The sequence below is a fragment of the Vanacampus margaritifer genome, chromosome 8 (assembly GCF_051991255.1).
Source record: "Vanacampus margaritifer isolate UIUO_Vmar chromosome 8, RoL_Vmar_1.0, whole genome shotgun sequence".
Taxonomy (NCBI): Eukaryota; Metazoa; Chordata; class Actinopteri; order Syngnathiformes; family Syngnathidae; genus Vanacampus; species Vanacampus margaritifer.
This window is the reverse complement of record NC_135439.1, coordinates 12367007-12387710: the sequence shown is the minus strand read 5'-3', so window position 1 is coordinate 12387710 and position 20704 is coordinate 12367007. Positions and strand designations below refer to the sequence as shown.

The following is a 20704-nucleotide window of genomic DNA, read 5'->3' as shown; positions in this document are numbered from 1 at the left end:
ATACACTGTGCCCTGCCAGCACTGAACATGGTAAATGCTACACTTGTATTTTGCTTTTATTTACAAGGACGTAAGGAAAAATATCCAATTCTTCACATGCAAAACACACTTAGGATGCTCTTAAATGTGCATCTCAGCATACAAAAAACACTTTCAGGTACTGAAATCTCCTCCACATGGACTTAATCGGTTATGGATTGAAACGGGTGTCAAGTGGAATATAATATACGTAATAAAACTCAAAAAGATCTACTATGTTGCAGTTCTTCATCCCCCCCCCAAAAAAATATATATATATAGATTTTTTTTTTAGATGTTTCAAAAATCTATGGCAATACAACTTCTACTGGCCTCAATGTTTTCATATTATATATATATTTATAAATGTTCATAAATCATCACTATATGAGTGTGTCTTTGACATAAGACAATTAAGTTTACACTAAAAAAAGGCAAAGTCTCATGTTGTGTTGAAAGCAAGAACGAAAACAATCCCCATAAATAGCCTAAAAGCGATTGCATTGTTGTATTCCACATGAACTTATCACTGGATGTCAATTCCACAGTGCGGATTTAAACTTGAGCCTATTTTGCAAGCAAACAAGCTAAAATTCCTTTGGCTCGGCCTCACTGCAGCCAGAACAGTTAAACCCTAAATCAGCTCACAACTGACGAGATATAACAGCGAGCTATGCAAAAGTCCATTTACGTTGACGTCTCGCACAACAAGAGTAGAAGAATTTATAAACCTGAACCGGTCCCACAATAACATGAAGCACGGTGGACGAGTTCTGAAAGTTGTGCGCAGTTTATGCACGACTGGAAAAGTACAGACACACCCTCGGCACCATGAGAAACGATTGTTATTAAAAGCTCAATCATCCGAATCAGAGGAACACTGCACACAATTGTTACATCAAAAGAACGATTCTTGCAAAGGTAGTGTCATTGAAGTGATTTAGATGTGGCATCTCCCAAAAGTGGATGCCTACAAAATATTTTTTTTCAAAGTAGTGGACGTATTGTAAACATCACATGACCAAACCCAGAAAATAACGCAAAGTAACTGGGATTAGGTTTTAAAGACCAGCTCAGTTTGTGTTCTTTAAAATACAGCCTGGCCTGTCAACATTAGTGCACAAACTTGAATGAAACTGTGTCATGACATCTGACAAAGACTTGTGAAGTCCATTTGGGATGTTTTTCCGCCACATGTTCAATCTCCTCCAGGCTGGATTATTGCACAATCTTAATTCAAATTAATCCTTGATGTTTCACCTGTTGCAGTTTCTCCTCAGCAACAACATCACACACTTTAAGAGCTTAAGTCAACCTTAAACATTTCTTGACAATAATATGTTACATGTGACCTCACCTCACTGGTGTCAACATGACATTCTGATTAATATTATATGTGTGGAATATGAGTTTTTAATCCATCTCAGGGGGGCGGCCATTTTGCCACTTGCTGTCAATTTAAGATGTTGTTCAGGTCTCAGGTAACAACCAATCACAGCTCAGCTTCACAAAACAGGTGAGCTGTGATTGGTCCTTGCCTGAGCCCTGACCAACTGTGATGTCATTTTTACTCGACAGCAAGTGGCAAAATGGACGCCTTCTGATATTGTTAAAAACTGCCGGAATTTGCTGCTTAACTCATCTTCCACTAACGCAATATTAACCAGAATACCGTATTTAGTTGGGCTGCATAGAACATGTTATTGTCATGAATTTTTTGGAGGGTTGACTACCTCATCCACTCCCAGCCATTTTCACTGAAGCAACCCCCTTTGCTCCCGGCTGTTTTACTGGATTTTGACTGATTTTACAAGGACGTTCTATTGCTATAAAAACGTGGAACCTACCAAAAGAAAGATTAGAGTCTCTTCTTTCATCGGAAAAAAAGTTTATGTTTCCGTTTTGCAGCAATTAGCACGAGAATATAGCTAAGTTTCATCATTATTCACAAATCTGTTTAAAACTGGGAGGGAAAGAGCTTTTTGCAACATGGACCTGGTTGATCTCTTATACTGTGCTGCCACCCGCTGGCCATTTTTGTAATAACTACCATTGCTTTAAGCATTCTCTTCAGTTCTGAGGCTGCATAAAAGAAAACATTTTTAAAAAGCACACATAAAAAACGTATAAATATGTCTTTGGGAGCTTGGTAATGTTTAAAATAGAACATATTGATACATTTTGGGGAGCAAATGAGTTAATAATAATAAATGACAGTAGGTATACCTGCAGAATCTAACACTTTTAAGTTTCAATTTTACAGCAGATTTTCACTACTTCTCTTCAACGTGATCCAAATGAATTGTTCTTTTCAATTTTTATCCTTTCATATTTTTCATTATTAAACATCCATCTTCATGGTTTCTGATTAGGGTCGCTGGTCAACGGGCGCTTCCCCCAGTTGACTTTGTGCGAGACAAACTGCCATACCATTTATTATTAACCATAACCACTAAAACAGCAGCAGAAGAATTCATCACATCAATCGTATTTCACTTTTATGTGGTGTTTTATGAAGTTTCGTGTACTAGAGAGATCTGATGATGACATTATAAAGCATTCAAAGTGCAATTTTATTTGAAATACTGCACAATGTAGCTTTACATTCAAGACAATAAAATGCTTCCTATACAATAGATAATGTGCACAATACAGTAGCCATTTCTCTGTCATAGTTGTCTCATGCTGCCATGACTCTATATAAATGTTTATTTATTTATTTTGTCTTCAAGGAATGCAACGTGGTGACAACAAGGCCAGATGTATAATTAAAAACATTATCCCTGGTCAGAAAAAGGAGTATGTTTATTACAATTAAAATGAGCTTCATCATCTGGAGGCAGCGGCCTCTTGCGTCTTTTATTGAGCAGAGGGTTGTTGGACGTCTCCAGGTCTTTAATCCTCACCTGTTCATAATCAACACGCATGGTGGCCAAGGCGCTGGTCATTTCCTCCTGATGGACACGCAAACAACAACAACAACTGAACTTTCTATCTACTTGTGGACAGAAATTTTAAAACTCTCACCTTGACGTCATCCCACAGTTCCTTGTCCTCGGTGAGAACGCGAGAGGTGTGGAGAGGAGTGAGCGGGACCACCATGGACTGCTGCGTGATCGATACACACACGTGTGAGAATAACGTGGGGACGTGGAATAACGCGGTGTGTGTGTGGATTGCCAACTTACGCTGATCCAAGGATGACTCATGAACTGACCGATGGTCATCCTCTCATTGGGTTCGGTCTTCAAGAGCTGGATGATGAGCTGCTTGGCTGCAGAGGACACCAAATGTGCTCATGAAATGGACAGGAGAACATGCAAACGCCACTCAGGAAGCTGAGATCCAAACCTGCTGTTTTTAAATTTTTACAATTTTAAATCTAAAGTCTGACCTTCCTCCGAAACGTCCGCCCACTCAGGGTTGGGGAATTTGTATTGCCCCAATCTGATCCTCTGCTTCATCCCAGGAGAGATGGCCTGGCCCGTGTTGGAGTAGAACGGAGGGAATCCGCACAACCTGACCAGACATATTTAACACGTTAGCCTCAGTAATTTCCTCTTGCTTAACGTAATGTACACAATGACACTCACAGAATGTACATGATGACGCCCAGAGACCACATGTCACATGACTTGTCGTATTTCTCTGGGCCGAGCACTTCAGGGGCTGACGGGGCGACACACAAACCAGGAAATGAATTTTGTGTGAATGCAATGCTGTAAAACAGCTAAAATCGCAGGGAACTGAACAGTGGAAGGCACAACATAGCAGCACGTTGGTGCTGCAACACAAATACGCCCCCTGGTGGCTGATCAACAGATGGTTGACAAATACAAGTGAATGTGAGAACGAAAATAGTAAAATACAATTTAATGTTTTTTTTTTAACTTGACCAACGAAAATAATTACAATATTTTATCATTTCAAGTAAAATTCTGATCAAATAAAAAGACTATAATTGACAAATACGATAGTAAAAGAAGTCAAATCACTATATTCACTATATTCATGCATTCATGCATTTACGACAGTCACAAGCAACATGGTGCCTTGAGATAAGATGACCCGAGTTAAAAAAATATATATATATTTTGTCGTTGAGCCTTTTTTTCCTTCTTTTTTTTTCTCTGGCTTGTAAACAGAATTTTGAGATACGAGTGTTAGATGGTGGTAACTCAATTCACGACAATTTAAACAGCACTTTGGCAATCGTCGTCTCCATGTAGCTACTGTACTGTATATCCAGCAAGTCTGTATACTGTACTGTACACAACAAGGAGCAGTACAGTCAAAATGAATTACAATATAATGTATAAACTGCTCAATTGTCCACATTCTATTTAATTATGTTATTATATTTTTTATATAAAGCACAAAATCATTAAGTGCTATTTGCCTTGTATGAAAAAAAGACATTGCAATTTTTTATTTATTTTTTTTGGTGGGGGGGTGGCTGGTATGGATTATTTATACACTCTTTCAATTTATTTCAGTGGGGAAATATGATTTGAGCCGCATATGTTTTGAGTTAAGAGCAAATTAAACTCACATCTCAAGGCATCACTGTGAGAGCTAAAAACACAGTAAATTCAATTACCGTGGACCCTTACATAATTTGGCAACTGTGGATTCACCTATTTCAAAAAATAATTTCAGGATTAAAAAAATATATTTTTTATAAATTCAACTCACATTTTCTGTGGAAAGCAGTTATTGGATTTTTATTCACATTTTTTTAAAATTAGTTTTGAATTAATTATAATAGGCTTCAATTCCAGGCGGATTTTCAACGGTTCAGTCTAAAACCCTGTGAATGGCGGGGGTCCACTGTATATCTGTTTCTTTTTCTAGCTGTGCCTTTATTTCTATTCGGAAGTTTTTGGTTTTTGGTTTTGCTTTCTTTATTAATTCAAACTCCAACATCCAATTCAAACTGAGCACACAAACTAGAACGGTGCTGTCAAACAAAACACAAGAAAAAGAAAACACACAAAACAAAACAAAAAACCCAAAAAGGTCTAATCAGACAGGAATTTTTTTAAATGATTAAATACTGACAAGGCTCGTCTTAATCCTCCTCAACGTCCTTCCAAACTTTAAATTTCCTTACAATAAATCAAAAACAAAGGTCGACATTTAATAAATCTACATCTGTAGATAAACTGTTTTGCCATTGTTATCAAAGTATTGAGCATCATTTCCCTTTTTCTGTCTTGTATTACCATATTTCTATTCGGAAGTGATAAAAATACAGTAAGAAGAAGAAGAAGAAGAAAAAACAGCATGAATCCCATAGAAGAAGACTCAGTACGCACATGACTGCTACATGATGAACTCACCGACATAATACGGAGTAAAACAGGGAGTTTGGAGAGAATTGTGCACGGTGGTCTCCTTTGCAAAGCCAAAGTCAGTCAGTTTGAGTGACGCGTTGGTCTCCTTGGTGCTGTAGAGCAGGTTTTCAGGCTAAAGCCACGGAGACGAAAATATCATCTTTAATCGTAAATGATCATGTTTTCAATGATCTGCTGTCTTACCTTCACATCCCTGTGAGCGATGTCCATTTGGTGGATGTACTTGATGGCCGAGCCGACGTTACGCATGATCTCCGATGCCTCTAATTGGGCAGCCATAATGCAGATATAATGTTTAGTATCAGTTTTGCAAGTGTGTGAACCTTGCCGGGGGCCACGTGAGGAGGATTTTTATGAAGCGTGACCCGACCCACCTCTCTCAGTGAAGGCCCGGTCCCCTCTGGCCTGAATGCGACAGAACAACTCGCCTCCCTCCATGCTGAAAGACAAAAAGATGAGCACCGGGGCAGCAGAAGCCCCTTACCAAATTACCATCCTGACAAAACAATGGTGCCATTATATACAGGGGGTCCCCGGTTTATAACGAAGTTTGCAGCTTTACAATTTGTATGTAAAATCACTTGTCAGTAGCAGTAACTAACTATGCGTGCCTACATTCATGTTACAATTACAGTAATGCAGAAAATTACATTTTAAAAACAGAGGGATGCAGTAGGATGCAGTTGTACCCCACGGCAAGCAACAATTTAACCCTGGAGAACCCACGGGGTCAAATTTGGCCCCTATAAATTCTGCTACTCAAATAACAAAGACCTTTTTTTTTTTTTACAAATTTAACTTAAAAAGTCCAGAGTGCCACTTCTGACCCCTGCATGGGGCCATCTAGTGGATGAATATTGCACTTACATGAATGACAAGATGGCTAAAATGCAACAAATAAAACAAATACATTATATTGTTCAATGTAGCTGTGTATTTGATTGATTATTTTCTTAAATTCTAAATAGTTTGCTGACAGTTTTTGTTATTCAGATTTTTCGAAATGATACCCCTAAATCCCAAAGAGTCAAATTTCGCCCTAAACCTAAATTAGGGAATAAATTGAAAAAAAAAAACATTGAAAAAAACATATATTTTGGTGTTCAGTGAACTTATAGCAGTCATTTAATGTATAATTCATAATTTTCCAAAGAAGAAAAGGGTTCTTGGGTTCTCCGGGGTTAAACAATTAACACTGATAAATGATTGAAATGGAGCATTAGTGCTGCTCACCACTCCATAACGATGAGGAGACATTTCTTCCCCTTGTGCATGTTCTCATACAGGCTGAGGATGCGGACCACGTGTGGACCACCAGAAACCCGTCCGTGCAGCTCCACTTCACGGCGGGCTTTTGGGGTGTCGTGTAAAATCTGCTCCGCACACGTGATCAGAAAAAAAGCATCCGCATATAAGTAAAAAAAAAATTTTAGAACAACATTTTCATTGTGTTATTTATATATCATGTTTGTCTAAACACGGCACCCTGGTGAATATTGCTCTATTTATCTAACGAGGCAGCCATTTTGCCAATTGCTATTGACTGAAAACGACATCACAGTGGCTTAGAGCTCAGGTAACAACCAATCACAGCTCACCTGTTTTCTGACTTTGGTCATGTGACATTCGCAAGTTGAGCCGTGACTGGTCGTTACCTGAGCCCTGAGCATCTGTTGTTTTCAGTCAACAGTACGGTGACCAAACGTGTCCTGTTGGGGCTTCTGGGGTTTTTTTATAAATTCATGAAAATGTCCGGGTGGCATTGCGCGACTAATAGGAGGTGAAATACACTATGTAACTGCGACTGGTACCACAATTTCAAGGCCGAACAAGTGTTCTCTTTTTGGAACTGCAATATGGTCCCCCTAGTCAACAGCATTGGCAAAATGGCCGCCCCCCCCAAGATGGATAAAAACAGGCGTATTTTTCTGCTTCCTTCATATTTTACAAATGCAAAGTTAATTAGTATACTGTGTTTAGACTTGTTGGGCTCCATGAACATATTATTGTAAATAATTTTTTGGGGTTGACTTCCCTTCTAAGCAGAAAAATCCACCTGTTTTTACCCTTCACGGTGTGGGGGGGGGGGGGTATTTTTTTCCTTGCACTTGTTGTCAACTGAAAATGACATCAGAGTGCCTAACGGCTGAGCTTGTAAACATCACATGACCAAACCCAGTGAACCATGATGGTTGTTACCTTTGCGTGTATAGTTTTAAATTGTAATATTACCATTTACCACTAGATGGCAGACATGCCTTCGTTGCACTTGCACCGGGCATTATTATATTCTATTATATTTTATATTCTTAATCTATTTTTTCCCCCAGATTTGGAATGACATAATCAGTAATATTAAAATTTTGTGTGAACAGATTTTTATTGGTAATGAGCAAAATGAGTTCTTGCACTTAATGTTAGTTTGCTGTTTAGCAGTTTTGTGCCGTCCTGGGCTGGATCTTGCATCGAGGACTGAAATATACATTAAGACGATGTATTTTACACGTACGCACAGATTTTGTACATATTTAAAATGACATTTTGGTCATTCGGCTTTAAGAAGTGGACCTATGTGACCCACCCCCATTAGCACTGATGACAAATTGTGGCCTCCATCATTTGAGTTGTCCATCTTTTGCTTTTAATTAATGCCCCTCCCCTCCGTGAGAGAACGAGTGCAAGTAACCTTTAGGGCGCACTTGTGTCCAGTCTTCTTGCAAAAGCATTCCAGTACTTTGCCGTTGATCCCCAAGCCGAGTACGTGCGAGGTGATCTTATAGTCGTCAGTCACCGCGTTCTTCTTCAACTTCACGTGCGTCACGTGAGCAGGAGGCAGGTCGGAGAGTGCGACCAGGCTGCTGCTGCTGCTGCTGCTGCAACTGGAGTCACCTCCGCCGGGGAGGATGTCGCCCGTCCCAGGCTGCGTATGCGTAGTCATCCTCAGCTTGTCTTCTTGATTGATGTTGTTGTGCGTGTTTGCACCGGTACACATCGCGTGTCATTCTAGTTCACGTTCGCACGCCCTCGGCAACTTTAAACGCTAAATGTAACATACTTGAAGTACACAAAATCCTACGCGAATTACTGCAGAAAAGGGGCGGAGCCGTGCAAAGGGCAAAAAAACTGTACGTTCACAGAAAGTAAAATCGAATGTAATCATTATTATTGTAACCCTCAATTATTTGAACAGCCGAAACGTGGTGCACGGTGTTCCTGACAACAGGATGTGCCCCTCCTTGTAGGATGAAGTTCCAATAGCTCCCATTCAATGACGTCACTATTCCAATGAAGCCAGTTTCTTAAAGGACCAACAACGCGCAAATACGCACGGTGGCACACAATGTTATAATTTACGTAATTAATGTTAGTTAAAACACAAATAAATGAATACAAAAATAAATATTGCAGCTTTTGAATGGGAGTGTACTCTGTATGGGCAAAAAATAGCATCACACATAAATTTTCTTAATCACCAGAAAACCAAAGGAGACAGAGAGAGAGATTTAAAAAAAATCTGATACCTTTTTTTTGTCGAAGTGAAAGTTACAACAGATTTTTTGTGCGAGTCACTTTTCTATTATGTGTAAGATTTGTATTTTTTTTCCTAATGTATGCAAAAGTGTTTTTGGTCAGTCAGTGTGAGTTTTTGATTTTTTGTGTGAGTGATAGGTTTGTGTGTGTGTGTGCGTGCGCGTAAGGTCATTTTTAGTGGGTGTCAGTTTTCTTTAAATGTGAGATTTTTTGTGTGGGAGCAGGTCCTTGTTCAGATGCCTGAGAGTTTTTGGTGAGCGTGGAAGGTTTTTTGTTGAGCTTGAGTTTTTTTCCCTCTCAAATCAATTTTCGTGTGAGTGATAGTTTTGGTGTGTGAGGTCATTTTTGGTGAGTGTTTTCTTTAAGTGTGAGATTTTTTTAATGTGCGTAAGCAGCTCCATGTTGAGATGGATACGAGGACATTTTGGTGAGTTTGAGAGTTCTTTGTTGAGCATGAGGGTTCTTTTCAATACATTACTTTTTGTGTCAGAGAGAGAGATTGCGAGAGAGAGAGCGAGAGTGCGAGAGAGAGAGCGAGATTGCGAGAGAGAGAGCGAGAGTGCAAGAGAGAGAGCGAGAGTGCGAGAGAGAGATCAATCGATCATTCTATTGTAGGTCCAAGTTTTCTGTTGGGGTAGAGGTTTTTTGAGAGTGAGTGTGTTGGGTGAATGAGTTTTTTGGGGGGTGAAGTTTCTTGGTGTGTCTATGTGTGCACTTTTGTGTGTGTGTGTATATGTTTTTGTGGGTGTACATTTTTTGTTATGTAGGAGAGATTTTACTTTCGCTTGGAAAGTCAACTCACCCGTAACTGAAATGAAGACAAGCACTGAAGAAAATGGATAGATATATGAAATTTATTATATCAGTAATTAAAAAGCTATTTTGACACACCTGTATTGTATTGTCTCTCTTTAGATAAAGCACGTGTACGAAAGCAAATGTCTAGTCTTCGCATTCAGACAGTCGAGCTGTTCAAGGTTAGCCCTGCAGAGCTCGGTCCAGTACGTGCTCATCGCGTACTGGAAAAGGCATAGTGACCCGCAGCTGCTGATCCTCCTCCATGGTGCGCTGGATTGTCTCGTAGGCGTTGGAGTTTCCACACCAGCTGCGACGAGCCACCTTCACAAACAGAAAAAGTCATTCGCACCAGACCGAAGTCATCTGTCAAATCCACTTTTGGGTATCGTCTCACCCCATTGGAAACGTCCCAGTTGAGCATCAGAGAGGCTCGCTTTGCCGCTTCCTCAGAGCCGTCCAAAAGCAAACCAAATCCCCCGTTCATCACTTCACCCCTGTAGGTGGCGCAATTAACAACACGTTCGTGTTACAATGTCCGGTCGGGTGGTACATGCTTTTCATTACCACAGCATATTGCGATAAAAATATTGACCTGCACCAGAAGATTACAAAAATGCTACGTTATGTTAAATGTTACAAGAAGGATGCTATTTTATTATTTTATTTTATTTTTTTAAATCAAATGCAGAAAAAAGTTGGATTATTTTTTTGGGTGCCAATTTTATGTTAATGTTAAAAATGTTTACAAGATATAACTTTTTTTTTTAATGATGAAATTTTAATGTTTTGAGACATTATAATGAAAATGAAAAAAATTAATAAAAATGAAAGTTGAATGTTGTATAGTCTGTATAACACAAATGTAGTCCAGGTGCTTGTTCTACAAAGAGCTCACCAGTGATGGGAAATTGTGATTTCCTTAAAATATTGTAAAAGTGATTTGAAAATGTAAACACTTACAGAGATTTCTACAAATAAAGTGCTACATAATCCTATTTTTGTTTCCCACCTTGTTAAAATGTTGATGTGATCAGTATCTTCCCATGGGCGAATATTACTCATTATTAGATAATTGGTATCCATTTGCGGTAAGCACCCAATAATTAACTTTTATTATGAAAACGGGTGGTGACCCTTGTTTTATGGCTTAGCATTTAATGACCTACAGTGCAATGTTACCTAAGAATAGTCACTGCTGGCAAATTCACATTTGCCTTCCATGTTTCTGTATATGGACCCCAGAAGAAGAAAAAATGGACATCTAGTATAGCCACATCACTGATAAAAGATAACAGACCAAAGCCTTACCAGCCAACACCGCCACCGTTGTGCAGAGCTACCCAGGTGGCACCCCTGAACGCATCGCCGACAAAATTCTGGACTGCCATATCTAGAAGAAGTACGGTAGGCTGTCATTTGAATGAACACTCTGAATGTGGGAATCAAAGCCAAACACATTTGTAATACATTAATGCAGTAGAAGTCCGATGAGATAACTTGCACCTGAACATACCTGCACAGAAGGCAGAGCCATCATACACATTGGAGGTCTCTCTGAAGGGACTGTCGGTACCACTCACATCATGGTGGTCTCTGCTTATCACCACTGGAGCCTGACACAGACAAGTCCACTCCCTTTAGAAAGGTCCACACATACAGCATGTACAAAAATTTAAATGTGAATGTAAAATTGTTTATATTATGAATAAAAAAATAATAAATGAATAAATCTATAAATTAATCAATAATATAAATAAATAAAATCAAATAATAAAATATTAATACCTTCATTACATGTATTTACAGTAAAGCCCAAAAATATTTTTAGCTAAAGAATAAAAAATATTTACATATTTCAAATAACCAATATTAAGAAGAAAAAAACACCAACAAAAGACCAAAAAAAAACAATAAATAATATAAAATAATTATAATAATTTAATAATACAAATAAAATAATAACATCATTTTTATGCATACAAGTATTTTATATTATTACATGTATTTTTAGTAAAGCAAAAAAATAAATTTTCGCTAAAACAATTTAAAAAATTACATATTTTAAATAACCAATATTAGGGAAAAACACCTCAAACACCAATAAATCGATAAATAATATAAAATAATAATAATAATAATTTAATATTGCTAATAAAATAATACCTTCTCATTTTTATGCATACGAGTATTTTATATTATTACATGTAGTCACAGTAAAGCAAAAAATTATTTTTAGCTAAAAGTATAACAAATATTTACATATTTTAAATAAGCAAAATTAGGGGGGGGGGACACCTGCTAAATGTTTGCAAAAGTATTATAGACGAAGTATAGTAGCAGTATAAAAGAAATATGCGAGCCATACTTTGACCACCTCTAGACACAAGTTAAAAAGGTTAAAAAATCTTTGTGCAGTTTGTCTTTTTTTTTTTACTCGCGACTGCCACTTCTGGCCCACAGCGTAACTGCAGCATCTGTTTCAGGCTCGTTCATGGTGCGCGTGCACGATCTTAAAGCGACAGTCAAAGTTGACAAACAAAGACAAAGACTTCAAATGAGATAAGAAAAACTCCAAACTCTTAGCATAAAATGGATTATTATGTGCATCTCTATACATTACCGAAACTTTTCTTTCAGCAACAGCTCTGTTGATGGCCAAAGCAATAGAAACTCTTCCTTTCTGGTCTGAGTAGAGAATTCTGGCCTGGGATCCCACAACCTGCAGAAAGTGGTCGCATGCACACGCACACACAAAAGAAAATCATCTCCCGTATCGTAAGTGCCTTGTGAGCCCCCTTTACAGTTTGTACTGTCGTTACAAACCATTTTGTGTTTTCCGGCCTCCCTGATCCAAAAGATGTTATCGTCGTACTGCTGTCTGACCCTGTCGCTCACATTGGCGCTCAAATCTTCCAGGAGCGAGGCAGCGATGTCGTCGGTTACGGCGAGGTCATGGGGGTCGCCGGATGTGCATACCCAGCGAAATGGACCGAAGCCCAAGGAAAAAATGTCTCTGGGAGGTGGAGACTACAAATTATTGCTCACAAGAGAGAAAATGGGACTAATGTCACATTCACTTGAACAATATGGAAGCAGCATGGGTTCATGCAAAGTTCAACTTTTTTTTTTTTTTTTAAATGTATGAGGAGAAGCGTGCATCACTTACCCCATGATGTGTTGGACATAGGATGGGTAGCGGAATTCTGTCGCTCCGCCACCAACCTTTTCCACCTCAGCTCCTATAAAAACAACAAACAAAATTTTTGGGAGTTCAATTCACACACAACTCACAATATGTAAAGGATACTACACTTTTGGGTGAAATTTCAACCATTCCAGGTTATCTTATTGTGAGTTGAACATGTCCAAGTGTAATGCAGTACCTTTTAACGGATACATTTTCTGTTCTCTTTACAGTAATAGAAAACAATTTAATACATTTTATAGGGATACTTGACTCATTTAGCCATTTTCAGCAGAAATAAAGTTGATATTTGGTCTATCATTAATTTAAGAACTTCATTATTTTTCATGTACAATACCTTAAAAAATTTGCTGTCGACTGAAAAAGTTCAGGGAATGACCAATCATGGCTCAGTTTGCAAACGTCACATGACCAAACCCAGAAAACAGTGATTGGTCGTTAGCTGAGCTCTGAGCACCTGTGATGTTATTTTCAGTCGACGGCAAGTGGCGAAATGTTTTTACGAAAGTATTAATTGTACATGAAAAATAATGAAGTTTCAAATTAATGATAGACAAAATATTAACTTTTTTTCAGCTGAAAATGGCTAAATGAGCCAAGTATCCCTCTAAAATGTATTAAATTGTTTTATATTACTGTAAAGAGAATAGAAAATGAATCCGTTAAAAAGGTACTGAAGCAAATATGGACTTTTTATTGCTGAAAATGGCTAAATCAGTCAAATAACCCTTAAACTACCGATAAATAAATCTTTGTTAATCCACAGCCTGCCATATTTAAACTACAGTATATTCAAATGTTTTAACTGATTACATTTCATTAGACTGAAATTCACAGCTTTTTTGGGCTGATTCTAAGGAATCTAAGTAAACAAATAAAATTTAAAAAAATGTGTGCATGATTTAAATTAAATCAATTAAATAGACAAAAATACTGAACAGGTTGCGCACGTGCATTCCAAAGTTTCGTGAAAGTCACATTAAGTAAGGTTATCCTAAAATGTCACCCAAAACCGCTAACGTTTTGTGACTTATTGTGAACACAAGCCAAGTAATTACATGGTCTCATTAAAATGAGTGTACCAGCTCTTTGCGCCTCCAGTAGAAAAGCGTTGCCATAATCCCAAAAGAACATGCCCGCATCCGACAGTTTGTTAATAGCATTCACTTGTCTCTGGAGGCTGTGGAAAAGAGAATAGCATGTTAGCTACTTTGATTCAAGAATCCCACTGTTTTAGTATGACCGACTTGACCTTTCTTTGACCATGCTGCGGAATCGACTGGGATCAGCGGACATGAGCTGGTTGGCCTGGCGGAAGCTGAGTTGTGCCGGGTAGTAGCCTCCGTTGAAAGGGTTGTGGAGGGAGGTTTGGTCCGAGCCCAAATCCACCAGGAGCTCACCTGTCCTCTGGTACTCCAACAACAGCCTCTCCCTAATCAAGAATCACAAATAGAAAAGTTGCACAAATGTGTAAAAGATGCGACTTTCACTGTAAATGTAATATTTGTTGTACGCTCACCACAAGTCCACAATGTTGCCATGGTAACCCAAACTGAGGGGAGTCTTTGAGCATCTGGTTTCTCTGTAAGGCACCAAAATGCTCATTTGGAATCCCTGAAAATTCACAGCTTGAATGGCTCATTTAGGTTTGCTATGACCTAACAAATAACAAAACAAGCATGCTACTATTTAGCAATCATGGAATTATGTACTGTATATGTTACCTGATGCGTTTGATGCAGTGCTCCAAATCCCCGGTGACCTCCATCAACCAGCCTTGCTGGTGTCTCTTTTTGAGAGGAGCCTCATCCACCTAACACACACGTGACGTCACTCGGTCACACACACACTCTCACATTGGAAGCCGTCGCTGCCTCACCTCTGCAATGACGCCAACGCAACCGGCAATGACGGCAGCTTTAGCCTGAGCGCCACTCATGCCCCCGAGGCCGGAGGTCACGAAGACACGTCCCCTCAGGTCACCGGAGCCCAGGTATCGCCGACCGGCGTTCAGCACCGTCAGCTGCACAGAAAGTAAGACCATAATAAGTACTTATAACATGACATAACATTACCTCATGCCCCCAAATAAGAACATACAATGTATAAATGTTTCTTCAATTTTTATGTAGTTTTTTTATTTTTTATTTAAAGCTAGATAACAATTTGTTAACAGTACTGAGAATACAATCAACTTTAATATTTTCAACTTAAGTGGACACACTCAACATAGGGACTGTGTTTGATTTTGTCAAGTTTGTCAAGTCTTTCAACAGTAACTTTAATTAAACGATCTAATCTATACCTAAATTAGATATACTGTAGTCACGTTGGATTACTAATTACTCAAAATGGCAGCCATACCGAGTCGTACACTAAAAACAGTTGGATCATAAATAACCAAATGATGGGTCAAAATGGACAGATCCTCAATTTGACCCAACATTGGGTCATTTTGTATAAAACAACCCATAAAGTTGGGTCAGATCCTCTACTTGGGTTAATTTGACCCAACTTTGCGTTGTTTTACAAAAAAAAATTTTTTTTTAAAAATTGTATGAAACAATCCATTAAGTTGGCTCAGAGACTTCACTTGGGTTAATTTGACCCAACTTTGGGTCAAATATTGGGTCATTTTGTTTAAAACAATCCAAAAAGTTGGGTCAGATCCTCTAGGTTGTTTTGCAGAAAAAAAGAAGAAGTTAATTTTGTATAAAACAACTCATAAAGTTGGGTCAAATTGACCCATAAAATGAATCAGTCCATTTTTGATCCATAATTGTGTTACTTTTGACCCAACTGTTTTTAGAGTTTAACTCTGTTGCTGTTGTTTTTTTTTAATTACACATAAGGGTAATCAAAAGAGTGATATAATTTGATTAAAAAAAAAAATCAATTTTGTACCATAGTGCCATGAACAATCCCTTGAGGTCCAATGTAACAGTAGCTGCCAGCTGTCATTTGACCATACCTGAAAAAAATATATAATTTTTTTAGCTTACATACAAACAAACATAAATAGGCCAACATTTCCCTGCATTACCATCAATGTAACTCATAACACAAAGAATGTTTTAAAGACATACATTGACACACCGAGAGCAAACATCCTTTCATATTGCTCTCTGGAGGAGTAGTTTGGGATAACCTGAATGAAACCAAGAAGGCAGTCAAGGTATTAGAATGTGGTGAGAATAGCGTGTTATGTTGCTGGCTTTTATTACCATGCCGTTGGTGATGATGGCGCGGGGCGAGGAGGGCAGGCTGGGGAACAGACCCATGGGGTGACCACTGTACATGACCAAAGTCTGCTCCTCCGTCATCTCACTCAGATAATTCATCACAAGATGGAACTGCACAAGATGGAACTGCACTTTCAGTATCACTTCATGGTCCAGTAAGATTTCTCAAATGAACTCAAATTTGAATGAGAATAATAATGTTAGACTTGATTACGTTTCACGGTAGTTTAATGTTTTACTCTTTCTATCGAGGTTGAAAAATGAGATTCACTAGCAATGAAAATGTCTTCTGAGACGTGGAATATGCCCACACAAATAGCATGCATTAAAAACCAACTGCAAAGCAGATTTTGACATGGCACAAAAAATAAAATAAAAATATTAAAAGGCTTTTTTTTTTAATGGTACAATTTGTAATTTTATCAACTTTTTTAAAAATTATATATAGAAAAAAATCACTAAGTACACAAAAACTTTGTATGTTATGTTATATCATGCATGCTCAGAAAACGACCAATCATGCCTCACATGTTTTCTGTGTTTAGTCATGTGACTTAAGCAAACGGTGCCATGATTGGTCGCTACCTGATTCTTGAGCATGCGCGATGTCATTGATATTGTGTACCTCTATAACAAATATTTGGCCAAGCTTTTTTTTTTTTAATGGTACAATTTGTAATTTGATCAACTTTTTTTAAAAATTATATATAGAAAAAAATCACTAAGTACACAAAAACTTTGTATGTTATGTTATATCATCCATGCTCAGAAAACAACCAATCATGGCTCACCTGTTTTCTGTGTTTAGTCATGTGACTTAAGCAAACTGTGCCATGATTGGTCGTTATCTGATTCTTGAGCATGCGCAATGTCATCGATATTGTGTACCTCAATAACAAATATTTGGCCAAAACAAGAAAATATGTCATTGTACCTGAGCCCAATTACTGAAAACTTGCCCATTTCCTCCATAAGTGACAAGCTCCTGGGGAAACTAAAACATAAAAGCCAGTTAGATTGAAGTTAGAAATCAAATTAATGAAGCTGCGGAAGAAACTTACCTGGGCCACTGCCGGGTCTAAGTTGTTCATGATCATCAACATGATGGACGCCGCTTGGCGTGTGCGGCACGGGTACTCATGAATGGGGTACGCTCTGAACAAGACAACAACCCCCAAAACTGTCAATATGTACTTAGCACACTCTTAAAAATGTCAGTGAAGTCTCTCACCATCACGTTGTTGTCTTACCTCAGCCGTAACGCAGGGCAAAAGCGATACATGTAAATGTGGCCGTACTGGCGGAGCTCTTGTGCAAATTCTGGTGCGAGTGTTGCATGATGGGCCGGGGGGAAATAGCGAAGAGCGTTTCTCAGTGCCAGCTAAATGGGGGGGGGGGTCATGTAAATGTGAATGAAAAATAGAGGTCACTAGCTTTTCTTAATTATTGACTCAAACCTTTGCGTCACTTTTGGCCAATCAGTGACCTTGGAGACCAAAGTCGTCAACAGTGATGTTGCAATATGGACCCCCACATGATATGGTGACAGAAAATGTCGTTAGGCTGGAACCAACAGTCACCAGACTTTCTCATTGACTATCAGCTTTTTTTTATTTTGAAATCTTCTTTGCAATAGCATCAATGAGAGGTAGTAGTTAACACGTCTACCTTAAAGATCAGGGTTTGAATCTCAGCTCAGGCCTTCCTCTGTGGAATTTGCATGTAAGTTGAAGTTCATTGAAGATTTGCCAAGAGATACTTTTTACCGATTAATACATACTTCAGAAAGAATACATTTGCCCACTAGCTTTTTCCTCTAAGAACGCTTTGGTGTTGTCATGTGCCACAAAACTGACCTTTGACCTATAGTATTAATTTTGCTTTTTTTGTTTTACATTGTTAACCTGATGGCATAATTGCTCGAGTCATTTTTTTAATGCTTCCAGAAAATAAATAAAAACACAAAAAAAAAGGGTCCAGTTGCTTCAATTCAAGCTACAGGCATAAAGATTTGGTGTACTCCAAGGACAAGCGCCACAGAAAAGCAAAGTATTTTGCATACTAAATTTGTGATGTACAAATGATGGAATCTACTTACCCGCTCATCTTGGATTGTGAGGTTTGGGGTCCGAACGGGCGCATGGGGCACATTTGGGTCTCTTCCTCGGTTCGGGGGCAAAGGATCTAGAGGTAAGCCGCTGCATATTTCTTTTAGGGTGGCCATCCTGTCGAGTCCTCAATTTAAAAAGAATGCGGAAAGACTGCTGCTGAATATTTGACGGACTCGCCTATTGGTCGTCCTATTGGCTTTTTGGTCATCTTTGCCCCCTGAACATTCACCAATGACAGAAAAGGATGTTTGGTAATCATTGATGGCAAAGGGAGTTTCAAGCAGCATGTGCCTCAGTGGTCAAACGTACCTCTGACCTCTGGTACTTGCGTACACAAAAGTGAATACTAAAATATTTGAACAACAGATCCAATACAGTCAACCCTTGTGGCGGTTCAGCATATTCACTAACTTTGATTCTAATATTTTAAAATATTACAAAACTCCCCCCAGGATAGAACCCCCCTCACACACATACATTTTCTGTAGAAAACAAAGTGAATGTTCATCAGCATTTTTTGATGAATTTTTTGGGGCTTGATGTTTTACCCCCCAATGCATTTCAATTAGATTTTTGCTATTCACTCCTCCATTACCCCAACACACACACAGAAAAAATTATGTTATGCACTACTACTGAACAGCATTTATTTTAACAATTTAAGTGACTTGCACGCCATTGAAAGAGTTGAGGTTAATTCTTTGCAGACAGTTTGGCCTCACAGGCAACACCCTTGAGAGGGAAGGAACTTAAGTGTCTTCACCAGTCTACTCTATGCAGCACAGTACATAAAAAATGTGCATTATATGTATTAAATGCAAATGACACAATAGTGAGAATAGTATGCAACAAAGAATGGACATGTAAGCTTCTTTGTAAATAAACGTTTGTTCTGTAATCAGCTTAGTATTTTCAAATCAAACATTGGTATCCAAAAATGTAACTAACTAGCACATCAAGGCTCACCTAAAGTATTTCCCAAACAAATGGGAGTTAACTTTCTACTGAGCTTTCTGTACTATTTGACTCCTGCACAGGGTCAGATGTGGACTTGGAATCGGCATCTGATTCTGAGGCTTCTTCGGAGGTCTGTTCTGCTTTAGATGCATTTTCTTCTGGTACCTTGTCTTCTTCTTGCGGGTAGAGTTCCGGATAGCGCTGCATGCACTCTTGCATTGCTCGGAACTGATCCAGGCACTCTGAGCCCTTCAACTCCTCTTTACTGTAGTGGAAACAGGAGAAGGCCTCCTTGAATTCGGTCCCACAGGGACCACTGGCCATACCACCCAGGCAGGGGCAGTTCCAGTTAATCTCCCCACTTGGAAGAATCAAGCCTAGTAAGACAGAGAGGTTAAGAATTAAAAACGTGATGAAGGGCAGAATACAGAAAACCTTGAGCCCTGTCATGAATAACAAAACACTGGGTAATTGAATTGTAATGCTTCAACTACTTTAATATCATTTCAAACCTAAAAAAATAGCTACATTATTCACATAATTCCTTAACACTTATTACTACGTTAGTTATTACTGGCTGTAGCGCCATCATGTGGCATTTTATGGCATTAGCCACTACAGTACTTACAAACCTTTTCTGGTTCCTCACCTCGCTCCTCATAAGGATCATCGGGGTCTTCCTCAACAAGCTCAGCGTTGCTGGGTGTTGCATGATCCTCTTTGGTGACAAAAAATATTTTGTCTTTACCTGTGTGGGAACAATAACGTTGTTTATGTCATGTCAGTTGAAAACAATGGAACAGTGGACGAACAACTGTATATTGAGATGTTACCCATTCAAGGTTAAGTAAATAAATTAAAACAAATGCTATGAATCTCACAAGTTGCCGCGTATTTTTCTATGTCTTCAAGCCAAAAGACATGAAATTACACCTTTACATACTGGCTCAAACTTATGTCATCATTGACTTCCATACTGTATGAATGAGTTAGCCGAGCTAGCCCGGCGTGCTTACCCTCTTCCCCGACAGTAGTCATTTCTTCAAAAATGAAGACGTGAACCCCGATTTAATGCAGCAGCCCGCCGGGTGCAATTGATGTTATAGAAACATGTCACAGGCATACGACAAGGTCACAACGTGTAGGGCATCTACAGCTGTTTCACAACTGCGGGCGACGATCCAGGTGGTGGCTCGGGGAGCTAACTGAATTTCCCATTGACGGAAGGGGGAAGCTAACTAGCTTTAGCTCAAGTCACATGTACTTGTGTGAGCCAATAAGAATTGGCGTATGCGGTCCTCGCTGCGTCACAAAATCCTTATTTAATTTTATTGGAATGCGGGATCGTTACCATATTGCTTGAATTAAAAAACATTGTGAACATTACTGTTAATGATACAAGTGGCTACTCCTTGGGTCACATTCACTGCGCTTCCTTCAGTTTAATAATTTACCCTATAAATGAATTATCGTGCGCAAACAAAC

At 38.7% G+C, this 20704-nt stretch overlaps 3 protein-coding genes across 4 annotated transcripts; all 3 read right to left on the bottom strand.

Annotated features, from left to right (window-relative positions):
* Positions 1-2552: 2552 nt before the first annotated feature.
* LOC144056276 (MAP kinase-activated protein kinase 2-like) lies at positions 2553-8618 on the bottom strand. The gene is made up of 10 exons (XM_077572892.1): positions 8062-8618; positions 6609-6748; positions 5750-5814; positions 5559-5638; positions 5361-5487; positions 3612-3687; positions 3413-3537; positions 3207-3292; positions 3046-3126; positions 2553-2972 (listed from the first exon to the last, which is right to left on the bottom strand). The coding sequence occupies exons 1-10, from the start codon at positions 8365-8367 to the stop codon at positions 2796-2798; spliced, it is 1263 nt and encodes a 420-aa protein (XP_077429018.1). The 5' UTR covers positions 8368-8618; the 3' UTR covers positions 2553-2795.
* A 1124-nt stretch (positions 8619-9742) lies between these two features.
* Positions 9743-18753, bottom strand: uroc1 (urocanate hydratase 1). 2 transcript variants are annotated; one of them, XM_077574132.1, is made up of 19 exons: positions 18250-18753; positions 17402-17532; positions 17213-17306; positions 17086-17145; positions 16134-16262; positions 15996-16057; positions 15814-15880; positions 14789-14932; positions 14634-14722; positions 14429-14491; positions 14162-14341; positions 13992-14089; positions 12871-12943; positions 12528-12717; positions 12325-12423; positions 11218-11317; positions 11013-11094; positions 10099-10198; positions 9743-10025 (listed from the first exon to the last, which is right to left on the bottom strand). In XM_077574132.1, the coding sequence occupies exons 1-19, from the start codon at positions 18373-18375 to the stop codon at positions 9885-9887; spliced, it is 2028 nt and encodes a 675-aa protein (XP_077430258.1). In that variant the 5' UTR covers positions 18376-18753; the 3' UTR covers positions 9743-9884. The 2 variants fall into 2 exon arrangements, 1 of the variants encoding a protein (XP_077430258.1); XR_013295145.1 differs by lacking the exons at positions 9743-10025; positions 10099-10198 and having other exon boundaries at positions 11218-11339.
* A 139-nt stretch (positions 18754-18892) lies between these two features.
* Positions 18893-20459, bottom strand: LOC144056966 (mitochondrial intermembrane space import and assembly protein 40-B-like). Its single transcript, XM_077574133.1, has 3 exons — positions 20236-20459; positions 19869-19967; positions 18893-19596 (listed from the first exon to the last, which is right to left on the bottom strand). Exons 1-3 carry the CDS (start codon positions 20255-20257, stop codon positions 19256-19258), a joined length of 462 nt encoding a protein of 153 aa, XP_077430259.1. The 5' UTR covers positions 20258-20459; the 3' UTR covers positions 18893-19255.
* Between the last annotated feature and the right edge of the window lie 245 nt (positions 20460-20704).